Below are 14,126 nucleotides of genomic sequence, written 5' to 3'. Positions count from 1 at the left end.
CAGCCGTGTCAATACTGCCCCCTAGCCCTAACAGGTTAATGGCTGTAATAGGAGGAAACTGAGGATGGATCAACAACATTGTAGTTACTCCACAATACTAACCTAATTGACAGAGTGAAAAGAAAGAAGCCTATTCAGAATAAAAATATTCCATCCTGTTTGCACCAAGACACTGAAGTAATGATGCAAAGAAATGTGGCAAAGCTATTCACTTTTTGTCCTCAATACAAAGTATTATGTACAAGACATTACGGAGTACCAGTCTCCATATTTTGAAGCATAGTGGTGACTGCATCATGTTATGGTTATGCTTGTAATCGTTAAGGACTGGGTAGTTTTTCAGGATAAAAAATAAATGGAATAGAGCTTGTCTATAAAAATTGTCTGTCCTCAGTTGCAACACTCACTAACGAGTTCCAAACTGCCTCTGGAAGCAACTTCAGCACAAGAGCTGTTCGTCGGGAGCTTCATGAAAAGGGTTTACATGGCCGAGCACCCGCACACAAGCCTAAGATCACCATGCGCAATGCCAAGCGTCGGCTGGAGTAGTGTAATTATGAGATCTCCGCCATTGGACTCTGGAGCAGTGGCGTTCTCTGGAGTGATGAATCAAACATTACCATCTGGCAGTCCGTATCTGGGTTTGGCTAATGCCAGGAGAACGCTGTCTGCTCCATTGCATAATGCCAACTGTGAAGTTTGGTGGTGGAGGAATAATGATCTGGGGCTGTTTTTCATGGTTCGGGCTAGGCCCCTTAGTTCCAGTGAAGGGAAATCTTAACGCTACAGCATTTCAATGACATTCTAGACGTTTCTGTGCTTCCAACTTTGTGGCAACAGTTTGGTGAATGCTCTTTCCTGTTTCAGCATGACAATGCCCCCGTGCACAAAGCGAGGTCCATACAGAAGTGGTTTGTCGACCTCTTGTGGAAGAACTTGACTGGCCTGCACAGAGCCCTGACCTCAACACCATGGAACACCTTTGGGATGAATTGGAATGCTGACTGTGAGCCAGGCCTAATCGCCCAACATCAGTGCCCAACCTCACTAATGCTCTTGTGGCTGAATGGAAGCAAGTCCCATCAGCATGTTCCAACATCTAGTGGAAAGCCTTTCCAGAAGAGTGGAGGCTTTTATAGCAGCAAAGGGGGGACCACCTCCATATTAATGCGCATGAGAGATGTTCGACAAGCAGGTGTCCACATACCTTTTGGTCATTTAGTGTAGTTGCATAAAGTGACCCTTCTGTTCTGAGGTAGCTTCTGTAGATACAGTGCCCTCCGTAATTATTGGAACAGTGACATTTTTCTTCTTTTTTTGGCTCTATACTTCAAAACTTTTTAGATTTTAAAACGAACAATGACTATGAGTTTACAGTGCAGGCTGTCAGCTTTCATTTGAGGGTGTATTTTCATCCATATCGGGTGAACCATTTCAAAATTACACTTTTTGTACATAGTCCCCACATTTTAGGGGAGCAAAAGTATTGGGACAAATTCACTTAAGTGTATTAAAGTAGTAAAAATATTATTTTGTGCCCAATAGAAATTAATGGTAAATAATGCATTGTCTTTTTGGAGTCACTTTTATTAAATTCTTAGTAAATAAGAATAGAATATCTTTCTAAGCACTTCTACATGTGGATGCTACCATGATTACAGATAATCCTGAATGAATTGTCAATAATTACTGAGAAAGTAATATAAGCACAAATATCATACCCTCAAGACATGCTACCCTCTCACCATTACAATAACAGAGAAGGTTAGCATTTTATATCATACCCCCAAGACATGCTACCCTCTCACCATTACAATAACAGGGAAGGTTAGCATTTTATATCATATCCCCAAGACATGCTAACCTCTCACCATTACAATAACAGGGAAGGTTAGCATTTTTTGGGAGGTATGATATTTGTGCATCTATTACTTCCTCACTCATCATTATTCACGATTCATTCAGGATTGTCCTGGTAGCATCCACGTTCATGTAGAAGTGTTTAGAAACATTTACAATAAAAGTGACTCCAAAATGACACTCTACATTATTTACCATTCTTTTCTACTAGGCACAAAATAGTCTGAAACAACTAAAGCAAACAGCAAATGCATCCAACAAATTTGTAGTCTCAAGCTTGATGTACTGTAGTCATTGCATGCTATGATTGAGACCAAATACTCAATATTTTGCTACTTTAATACACATTTAAGTGAATTTGTCCCAATACTTTTGCTCCCCTAAAATGTGGGGACTATGTACAAAAAGTTCTGTAATTTTGAAATGGTTCACCCGATATGGATGAAAATACCCTCAAATTAAAGCTGAAAGTTTGCACTTTAACCTCCAAAGTAATTGTTTGATTTAAGATCCAAACTTTTGGAGTATAGTGCCAAAAGAAGAAAATGCTTCACTGTCCCAATTACAAAGGGCACTGTATGTTCTTGTGTAAGGTGGTGGTGTTGGTGGTGGGGCCAGGGATGAAAGGACAGAGGTGGGGAGAGACTGATGAGAGGAGAGCGGTTGAGAAGATACAATTATGAGAGCCAGAGGATAGAGTGTTTGTGATGACAGGAATGAGAGGAGAGAGACGGGTGAGAAAAGAGGTGGAAAAGATCATGAGAGCGACTGAGGGTAGAGCGAAGCGTATGTGAGGACAGAGATATTGTGTGAGCGCAAAGGATGAGATGAGGGAGGGAGAGAGCAGAGCACTGATATAGTGTGAGGCTGACGTTGGAGACGGTGTTCGGGAGTGTCAGCTGCGTCTGTCAAGAGCCGGCTCGCACACGGCGACAAGTGGTGTGTTCGTCTTTGTGTGTGAATGAGAAATTGGCTGTGAAATTGTACTGTCCTTGAGCCGTGCTAGTTCATTCATGTACATGATGTAAGCACCAGGCTTCTACACACACTCTTCGCTGAAGATCACACACAGATTGAATCTTATGTAAACCATATAGTACACACTTAACAAGATACTCCTTTTAATTAAACATGGCAACATGTTGTCGAATCCTGAGGGCCTTTGAGTGTGTAGACCCCTTACTCAATATCATCCGGTTACATGTCACTATTGAAAGAACTTATTGTTCTCTGGAATAAAGGAAGGCTCATTATCTGTACAGCGCACACAGCATGGCTGCTGCGCTTGGGAGAGAAAGCACTGCTGGGACTGTTCAGGGAACTGAACTGTCATTCACTTTAACCCAATTTTCCTCTGCTGGTAACCATGGTCACCACTGTTGTAATGCTGGCCCATAGTGACTTGGCCAGGACTGGTGATACCGTAGTGAAAAGTGTGTATGGGAGACATAGAGAGAGCTGTGAGAGATGATCAATTCGAGTTCTATGAAAACTGTCTTGGTAAACTGTTTTTACATGAGCCTGGTCGTCAGTCTGTTGTTGCGTCCCAAATCTCACCTTATTCCCTATATAATGCACTACTTTTGACTATGGGGCGATTCTGGTATCTCAGGTTGTTCTATAAAAATAAAGTAACACACTTTAATTTTGCTCCCAAACATTAGAGCCAAATTAGTGTGCTACTTCTTTTCTTTCTTTTTTTATAGTTTAGTCTGTTAATCAGCACCTCTATAAATAATGTTTGGGTGTGTGTCAGCTTGTGCCTTTTACTATCTCAGATTGTTCCGGCAATTCTCACACAAATACTTAATTGGGAGGAAGGATGTTGAACATGCTTTTAACATTTTGTATCACAAACTATTGTTTTGAAAGTCATGATGAAAGTGGCCATTATTATCTCAAAAGTACACTTTGATTTTGTTCATTTTTAGACATTATTTGGAACGATATACTCTTGAAACACATCACATTTCCAGAGTAGGCTCTCTGCTACTTTTGAAGAAATGATCCATGTTATACATAGAAACGGACATTATAGATCATTAAAGTGGAACTACCTCCTAGAACCAACCTCTGTTTATAAATGGCCTATGTTGCATCGAAATATTAATTTTAAAGTGTAAATAGGATAATTTTGGTCATAAAGTCAGTCTCGTCCAAAATGACATTTGGAAGTGAGTGCATCACGACGGGTTGGGTATGGATTACTTACCTACCCAGTTTTGCGATTGCTGTCCAATTACCCAGAGACAACAAGATGTGGTCCACCCCCAGCTGCCATGTGTTGTCAAGTCTGCAACGCAAGCACACTTGCGCTGCATAGGAATGGAAATGTTGGTGCAAACTTGTAATGCATTCAACAATATTGCGCAAGATGGTAAGGAATGGATTGCATACAACAACGAATGTACAACATGATGACTGTGACTTGTGTGTAGCTCGATAGTTAGCTGGCTAGTTAGCTAGCTATGATACTGGGATGCTGTGATGTACATAGCCTCTTCCTAATGTGTAATGTCATGTATTATAGAGAGGAAGATTTGCACTTGACGATTATGTTTGATAGGATGTAACATTAGCCAGCTTGCTATCGATAATGTTTCAACTCAAACTGGCAAACTAAGAAGGTCCCTGCTAGCAAACATTAGCTAGCTAGCCAATTAGTTTAAACTCGGACAAAGATATTGATAACTAACTCGGATTTGCAAGTTTGGTAGCTAGCTACTTTTATGAGAACAGGCATGTTTGGGTTTGCACTTGCTCTTGATAACTCCGGATCTGGCGGCATTCTGCCTTTACTGTAATGGAACTGTAAGTCACGATCAAGGGCTAGGTTAGAACAAGCTAGCTAGCATTCAGGGACTTTGTCCGCTATAGTGCTAAAACAACAAGTCTATTTTGTATTTTCTACTGTAGGGCAAAAATAAATTAAATATGGTACTTGTCTAGCCTGAGTACCAATCTTTTTAGCTAACATGCTACAAATATGTGTCCGCAAGCATTCAGTAACATGGTAAAGGCATCCGCGTCACTAGCCTGAATCTAGTCTGTACTTAGTCACTGTATTAGTATAATTACTTCCAAACTAGAAACTTTTTGGTTTTCTTGCTAAATGTTTATTAAGTGATAATATTTTATTTGATTCACAGGCTACTTATAAAACCTGGTGGACTTGTTGTTCAGCAGTGTCGTGGGGCGGCAGGTAGCTGAGAGTTGGGCCAGTAACCGAAAGGTTGCTGGATCGAATCCCCCGAGCTGACAAGGTAAAAAATCTGTCGTTCTGTCCCTGAGCAAGGCAGTAAGGCATTATTCCCCGGGCGCCGAAGACGTGGATGTCGATTATGGCAGCCCCCCGCACCTCTTATTCAGAGAGGTTGGGTTAAATGCGGAAGACACATTTCAGTTGAATGCATTGTAGTACAACTGACTAGGTATCCCCCTTTCCCCAATATCAGGAGCAGAAGGCTGAGGCAGTACGTGGCCAGGCACCCACTTCATGTTGGTCACATTTGATCTGGTCATAGGTCAGAATACTATCACTTGTCTGTCCTGGAACTCGCCTATCAACCATTGGTAATGTAATCAGTGCTGTCTGTATCAACTGTAACTTGTTTTTCTACAGATGGACAGGAGAGGGAGTTTATCATGGAGTCCCCTGACTGAAAGAGGTTGATACAGATCTCTGAACTGGGAGAGTCCTTGCGCCCGACATTAAAATTATACAAGACATCTATTACTTTTCATTGTCTTTTGTTATTATTGAATTGAATGGTGGGAGGAAGGACCCTGTGTATTCTTTAAACATGTCAGGGAACTGTCTTATATGGAGCACAGTATGAAGGGATGACGGCTAACATGTACCACCAGACAAAATGCTGATAGGTACAGTATCTGTATCGGCTGTGAATGGCAATAGAAGATGAAAGACAAGCGTAATATTTGCACATTGTTATATTAGCAGAACACCGCTTTTTTTTATTCTACGTGGATCTGTTACACTTGAAATTTATCAAAACACTTTGTTTAGAATATCTACATAACTTCAGCAATTGCACTCTTCTCATCTTCCTCTGTAGGCTAATGAGCGATTCAAAGCTTCCTCCTGGTGGAAGCTTGGCCAGTAGCTAAAGAGTGGTATGAGAAGAGTTCCATCTTCCTGCATCTCACATCTGCCTGTATTTATTGAACTCTGCCTGCTGAACCAATGGGTTGAGGCAAACTGTCATATTGTAGGTCCAGCCCTAATTTATGTGATAACCAGGAGCTGCATGGCAAATGGTCCAGGAACACAAGGAAAGCACAAAGGACAATGCCCAAGGACTAGTTAGCCCTTCCCCCTCTGAGGGGACAAAATAAATCTCTGTTACAGTATCCAGAGGACTGACTATTGAATGTGTGACAGAATAATACTATAGTATCCATGTTTGGTATCCATCTGAAACTTGTTCACTGGGGATAACTCTGATGCTACCTACAGTGCATTCGGAAAGTATTCAGACCACTTCCCTTTTCCACATTTTGTTACGTTACAGCCTTATTCTAAAATGGATTCAATAAAAACTCAATCTATACACAATTCCCCAAAATGACAAAGCAAAAACAGGTTTTTATGAATTTACATAGATATTCAGACCCTTTCCTATGAGACTCAAAATTGAGCTTGTTTCTACAACTTGATTGGAGTCCACCTGTGGTAAATTCAATTGATTTGAAAAGGCACACGCCTGTCTGTATAAGTTCCCACAGTTGTCAGAGCAAAAACCAAGCCATGAGGTTGAAGGAATTGTCCGTAGAGCTCCGAGACAGGATTGTGTTGAGGCACAGATCTGGGGAAGGGTACCAAAAATTGTCTCCAGCATTGAAGGTCCCCAAGAACACAGTGGACTCCATCATTCTTAAATGGAAGAAGTTTGGAACCACCAAGACCCTTCCTAGAGCTGGCCGCCTTGCCAAAATGAACAATCGGGGTAGAAGGGCCTTGGTCAGGGAGGCGACCAAGAACCCGATGGTCACTCTGACAGAGCTCCAGAGTTCCTCTGTGGAGATGGGAGAACCTTCCAGAAGGGCAACCATCTCTGCAGCACTTCACCAATCAGACCTTTATGGTAGAGTGGCCAGGCGGAAGCCACTCCTCAGTAAAAGGCACATGACAGCCCGCTTGGAGTTTGCCAAAAGGCACGTAAAGGACTTTCAGACCACGAGAAACAAGATTCTCTGGTCTGATGAAACCAAGACTGAACTCTTTGGCCTGAATGCCAAGGTTCATGCCTGGAGGAAACCTTGCACCATCCCTACTGTGAAGCATGGTGGTGGCAACATCATGCTGTGGGGATATTTTTCAGCGGCAGGGACTGGGAGACTAGTCAGGATTGAGGGAAAGATGATCGGAGGAAAGTACAGAGATCCTGAGTGCTCCAGAGCACTCAGGACCTCAGACTGGGGTGAAGGTTCACCTTCCAACAGGACAACAACCCTAAGCACACAGCCAAGACAAAGCTGGAGTGGCTTCGGGACAAGTCAAGATGTCCACCATTGTTCCTGTACCCAAGAAAGCACAGTTGTGAATCTGATGCAGCTGAAGAGCTACTGCCCCTTTACCCGGGAAAGCACAGAACAACAGACAGGGACGTTGGACCATCAAAGATGCGCAAATATGAGAACTTCATTGATTTGGGGTTCACCTATATTGGGAGTAGGGCCTTTCCTCAGCCACAGTGTGTTTATATGTGCAAAAGTACTATCTCACAACTCGATGAAACCTTCACTCTTGCGCAGACATTTAGAAACAAATCAAGCCAATTTGAAAAATAAGCCACAAGTTTTTTGAGCGAGAATTAAGACTTTTGAGTAGTAAGACGTGTATAAAAGCAACAGATACTATTAATAAGAAGGGGCTAGAGGCATCTTATATGGTGAGCTACCGAGTGGCTCGGACAGGCAAGCCCCATACTATTGTGTAGGACTTAATTCTTCCTACTGCCACGGTTATGGCTGGGACAATGATGGAGGGAAAAGGCCCAAAAAACTATACAGACTGTCTTCATCAAACAACACTGTTTCACGACGCAGGACATGGCAGGAGATGTTTTGAAACAATTACTGCTTTGCATACAAGCCAGTGAATTCTATGCGCTACAGCTGGTTGAGTCAACAGACGTGGCGGGCCTGGCACAGCTCCTGGTATATGTCCGTTATGTTTATGGGGGTCAATAAAGGAAGACATCCTCTTCTGGAAACCAGGACAACAGGAAAGGATATTTTTAAAGTACTGGACAGCTTTGAAAAATCAAATAGACTTTGGTGGTTAGGATGTGTTGGTATCTGAACTGATGGCGCAAAAGCCATGACAGGGAGACATCGTGGAGTGGTAACGCGAGCAGTTGCTCCCGATGCCACTTGGGTACACTGCAGCATCCACCGAGAGGCTCTTGCTGCCAAGGGAATGCCTGACAGCTTGAAAGATGTTTTGGACACTACAGTGAAAATGTGAAAACTTTATTAAAGCAAGGCCCCTGAACTCTCTTGTATTTTCTGCACTATGCAATGATATGGGCAGCGACCATGTAACGCTTTTACAACCTACAGAAGTGCGCTGGTTATCAAGGGGCAAAGTATTGACACGTTTTTTTTAATTGAGAGACGAGCTTAAAGTTTTCTTTACTGACCATAATTTTCACTTGTCTGACCACTTGCATGATGACGAGTTTCTCACACGACTGGCCTATCTGGATGATGTTTTTTCTCGCCTGAATGATCTGAATCAAGGATTACTGGGACTCTCCGCAACTATAACAATATAAAATTGAGGCTATGATTAAGAAGCTGGAGCTCTTCTCTGTCTGCATTAACAAGGACAACACACAGGTATTTCCATCATTGTATGACTTTTTGTGTGCAAATGAACTCAAGCTTACGGATAATGTCAAATGTGATATAGCGAAGCACCTGAGTGAGTTGGGTGCACAATTACGCAGGTACTTTCCTGAAATGGATGACACAAACAACTGGATTTGTTATCCCTTTCATGCCCTGATATCTGAACAAGAGAGCTTCACCGAAATTGCAGCAACGGTTCTGTGAAAATCCGAAGCCACTGCCAGATTTCTGGATTTGGCTGTGCTCAGAGTATCCTGCCTTGGAAAATTGCACTGTTAAGACACTGATGCCCTTTGCAACCACGTACCTATGTGAGAGTGGATTCTCGGCCCTCACTAGCATGAAAACTAAATACAGGCACAGATTGTGTGTGGGAAATGATTTAAGACTGAGACTCTCCAATACAACCCAACATTGCAGAGTTATGTGCATCCTTTCAAGCACACCCTGTGTGTGTTATTCACAATTTTCGAAGTAACAAATAAGGTTTTATATGTAAGATGGTTAAATAAAGAGAAATTATTGATTATTATACACTGCTCAAAAAAATAAAGGAAACACTTAAACAACACAATGTAACTCCAAGTCAATCACACTTCTGTGAAATCAAACTGTCCACTTAGGAAGCAACACTGATTGACAATAAATTTCACATGCTGTTGTGCAAATGGAATAGACAACAGGTGGAAATTATAGGCAATTAGCAAGACACCCCCAATAAAGGAGTGGTTCTGCAGGTGGGGACCACAGACCACTTCTCAGTTCCTATGCTTCCTGGCTGATGTTTTGGTCACTTTTGAATGCTGGCGGTGCTTTCACTCTAGTGGTAGCATGAGACTGAGTCTACAACCCACACAAGTGGCTCAGGTAGTGCAGCTCATCCAGGATGGCACATCAATGCGAGCTGTGGCAAGAAGGTTTGCTGTGTCTGTCAGCGTAGTGTCCAGAGCATGGAGGCGCTACCAGGAGACAGGCCAGTACATCAGGAGACGTGGAGGAGGCCGTAGGAGGGCAACAACCCAGCAGCAGGACCGCTACCTCCGCCTTTGTGCAAGGAGGAGCAGGAGGAGCACTGCCAGAGCCCTGCAAAATGACCTCCAGCAGGCCACAAATGTGCATGTGTCTGCTCAAACGGTCAGAAACAGACTCCATGAGGGTGGTATGTGGGCCCGACATCCACAGGTGGGGGTTGTGCTTAGAGCCCAACACCGTGCAGGACGTTTGGCATTTGCCAGAGAACACCAAGATTGGAAAATTCGCCACTGGCGCCCTGTGCTCTTCACAGATGAAAGCAGGTTCACACTGAGCACGTGACAGACGTGACAGAGTCTGGAGACGCCGTGGAGAACGTTCTGCTGCCTGCAACATCCTCCAGCATGACCGGTTTGACGGTGGGTCAGTCATGGTGTGGGGTGGCATTTCTTTGGGGGGCCGCACAGCCCTCCATGTGCTCGCCAGAGGTAGCCTGACTGCCATTAGGTACCGAGATGAGATCCTCAGACCCCTTGTGAGACCATATGCTGGTGCGGTTGGCCCTGGGTTCCTCCTAATGCAAGACAATGCTAGACCTCATGTGGCTGGAGTGTGTCAGCAGTTCCTGCAAGAGGAAGGCATTGATGCTATGGACTGGCCCGCCCGTTCCCCAGACCTGAATCCAATTGAGCACGTCTGGGACATCATGTCTCGCTCCATCCACCAACGCCATGTTGCACCACAGACTGCCCAGGAGTTGGCGGATGCTTTAGTCCAGGTCTGGGAGGAGATCCCTCAGGAGACCATCCGCCACCTCATCAGGAGCATGCCCAGGCGTTGTAGGGAGGTCATACAGGCACGTGGAGGCCACACACACTACTAAGCCTCATTTTGACTTGTTTTAAGGACATTACATCAAAGTTGGATCAGCCTGTAGTGTGGTTTTCCACTTTAATTTTGAGTGTGACTCCAAATCTAGACCTCCATGGGTTGATAAATTGGATTTCCATTTATTATTTTTGTGTGATTTTGTTGTCAGCACATTCAACTACGTAAAGAAAAAAGTATTTAATAAGATTATTTCATTCATTCAGATCTAGGATGTGTTATTTTAGTGTTCCCTTTATTTTTTTGAGCAGTGTATATAAAAGCCTGGAATATTTCAAATTTGGAGAATCTCTTATAAAATACATGTACAGTGGGGGAAAAAACTATTTGATCCCCTGCTGATTTTGTACGTTTGCCCACTGACAAAGAAAGGATCAGTCTATAATTTTAATGGTAGGTTTATTTGAACAGTGAGAGACAGAATAACAACAAAAATATCCAGAAAAACACGTCAAAAATGTTATTCATTGATTTGTCAGCACTTTCAACTATGTAAAGAAAAAAGTATTTAATAAAATTATTTCATTCAGATCTAGGATGTGTTATTTTAGTGTTCCCTTTATTTTTTTGAGCAGTGTATTATTATTTGTGCCCTGGTCCTATAAGAGCTCTTTGTCACTTCCCACGAGCAGGGTTGTGACGACACCTCACACTCATTCTTATTTTTAATAAATGTATCATATAGTGTGTGTGTGTGTGTGTGTGTGTGTGTGTGTCTCAGGCTTACAATTATGGCAAAAAAACTATTTAAGAGTGCGCTGACCCTGGTGCTAGAGGGGTTACGAAGCTGGAGGCTGAATGTTTTGAAAGGGTACGGGACTATAAAATACTTTTTTCCCTCACTGTACCTTTAATATGTGTTTTTGTGTTTTTCCTCAGATCAGCCATGGATGTGGAACATTCCCTACACCCAGGCTCCAGACACACACGGTAACATCTGGGTCCCCTCCTGAACCACCACGCCAGACACACACACACGTTCCCTTAAACATCCAGTTACCCGGACCCCTTGCCAGACCTTCCACATACTGCTCCTATGGTGCACAGACAGGCTAAATCAAATTAAATGGAGGACGAGACACTGTTACTCTCTCTCTCTCTCTCTCTCTCTCTCTCTCTCTCTCTCTCTCTCTGTCTCCCCTTCTCACTACCTGTCCAGTCCAACTCTGTCTCCTTAGTACAATTGTAACTGTCTGTCATCTCTCATTCATGTCAACCTTCTCCCTACCCTTCCTCCCTCACTTTTTCATACTGTCTGTCTCTCACTTGTCTTTAGTAACTCTGACCTAAAGGCATCTCTTACTTTTCATTACCTGGTGCTAAAGTGAGGAGATGACCTCCTCTCTCGCTTTCGTATACTAGCCTCACTCTAGTTGCTGGCAAACCTTCTCCTGGAGAACTACTTTGTTTGCAGGCTTTTGTTCCAGCCCTACTCAAACACGTTGGTATTATATTGTTTTGTTATTGTAGCTATTCATTTAATCATGTACTGTAAGTTTCCTTTTTAATATGTGCAAAAAATATCACTCACCATGTTTTGTTATTAAACATAATAAAAAAATCCCTAGTATGATGACTCAATTATGTTTATAATGTAGAAATATATATATATGTGTATGTGAGGATAGATTTTTATCCCCCAGAATAAAATGTTCTTCATTGAAGTCGGAACAGTTGAAGTCGGAAGTTTACATACACTTTGATTGGAGTCATTAAAACATTTTTCAACGTTTTTCAACTACCACACATTTCTTGTTAACAAACTATAGTTTTGTCAAGTCGGTTAGGACATCTACTTTGTGCATCACACAAGTAATTTTTTCAACAATTGTTTACAGGCAGATTATGTCAATTATAATTCACTGTATCACAATTCCAATGGGTCAGAAGTTTACATACACTGAGATGACTGTGCCTTTAAACAACTTGGAAAATTCCTGAAAATGATGTCATGGCTTTAGAAGCTTCTTATAGGCTAATTGACATCATTTGAGTCAATTGGAGGTATACCTGTGGATGTATTGCAAGGCCTACCTTCAAACTCAGTGCCTCTTTGCTTGACATGGGAAAATCAAAAGAAATCAGCCAAGACCTCAGAAAAAAGTTGTAGACCTCCACAAGTCTGGTTCATCCTTGGGAGCAATTTCCAAACGCCTGAATGTACCACGTTCATCTGTACAAACAATAGTATGCAAGTATAAACACCATGGGACCATGCATTCGTCATACCACTCAGGAAGGAGTGGTAGAGATGAACGTGCTTTGGTGCGAAAAGTGCAAATCAATCCCAGAACAACAGCAAAGGACCTAGTGAAGATGCTGGAGGAAACAGGTACAAGAGTATATCCACAGTAAAACGAGTGGATTTAAAAAAGCTAGACCACGGTTTGCAACTGCACATGGAGACAGAGATCGTACTTTTTGGAGAAATGTCCTCTGGTCTGATGAAACACAAATAGAACTGTTTGGCCATAATGACCATCGTTATGTTTTGAGGAAAAATGGGGAGGCTTGCAAGCCGAAAACATCCCAACCGTGAAGCACTGGGGTGGCAGCATCATGATGTGGGGGTGCTTTGCTGCAGGAGGGACTGGTGCACTTCACAAAATAGATAGCATCATGAGGGAGGAAAATGATGTGGCTATATTGAAGCAACATCTCAAGACATCAGTCAGGAAGTTACAGCTTGGTCGCAAATGGGTCTTCCAAATGGACAATGACCCCAAGCATACTTCCAAAGTTGTGGCAAAATGGCTTACGGACAACAAAGTCAAGGTATTGGAGTGGTCATCACAAAGCCCTGACCTCAATTCTATAGAAAATTTGTGGGCAGAACTGAAAAAGCGTGTGTGAGCAAAAGGCCTAGGAACCTGACTCGGTTACACCAGCTCTGTCAGGAGGAATGGGCCAAAATTCACCCAACTTATTGTGGGAAGCTTGTGGAAGACTACCCGAAATGTTTGACCCAAGTTAAACAATTAAGGCAATGCTACCAAATACTAATTGAGTGTATGTAAACTTCTGACCCACTGGGAATGTGATGAAAGAAATAAAAGCTGAAATAATTCATTCTCTCTACTATTATTCTGACATTTCACATTCTTAAAATAAAGTGGTGATCCTAATTGACCTAAAACAGGGAATCAATGACTGAAAAACTGAGTATAAATATATTTGGCTAAGGTGTATGTAAACTTCCGACTTCAACTGTACATTCTATACATCTCTTTGATAAACATGCTTCCAGACCATCACAACAATGCAGCTGTATCAGTCAGTCAGCAATGCTTGGCAGAGCCTTGGAGTAGAAGCAGAGAACTCTGTTTGAGTGAAGTCTGTTAGAGCCACAGACTCACATATCTGATAAAGCATTCAAGGCTACTGAATCCAGACACTTTATACTTTCAAAACCTTTCAACCAGATGAGAGCAATGGTGGAATTGGGCAGAAACCTTGAGCTTAAATGGAGAATATGTGATGATTGCTACAGGTTTTCTGTGGTGTTTGTAGCCTAGGCCTACTCATCTAGC

General features: G+C 42.5%; 1 protein-coding gene across 2 annotated transcripts in view; it reads left to right on the top strand.

Annotated features, from left to right (window-relative positions):
- Positions 1 to 12,166, top strand: part of tdp1 (tyrosyl-DNA phosphodiesterase 1) — a 79,802-nt gene extending 67,636 nt beyond the window's left edge. The window contains exon 16 of one of the 2 annotated variants that reach the window (XM_014196409.3): positions 11,476 to 12,166. In XM_014196409.3, coding sequence (XP_014051884.3) covers positions 11,476 to 11,549 — 74 coding nt within the window. In that variant the 3' untranslated portion in view covers positions 11,550 to 12,166. Of the gene's footprint in view, positions 1 to 5,482; positions 9,606 to 11,475 lie in introns of those variants that run through there. The other variant, XM_014196417.3, reaches the window with a different exon arrangement.
- Positions 12,167 to 14,126: the final 1,960 nt, after the last annotated feature.

This window comes from Salmo salar, chromosome 01, assembly GCF_965601325.2.
Source record: "Salmo salar chromosome 01, fSalSal1, whole genome shotgun sequence".
Lineage (NCBI taxonomy): Eukaryota > Metazoa > Chordata > Actinopteri > Salmoniformes > Salmonidae > Salmo > Salmo salar.
This window is presented reverse-complemented; position numbering and strand designations above follow the sequence as displayed.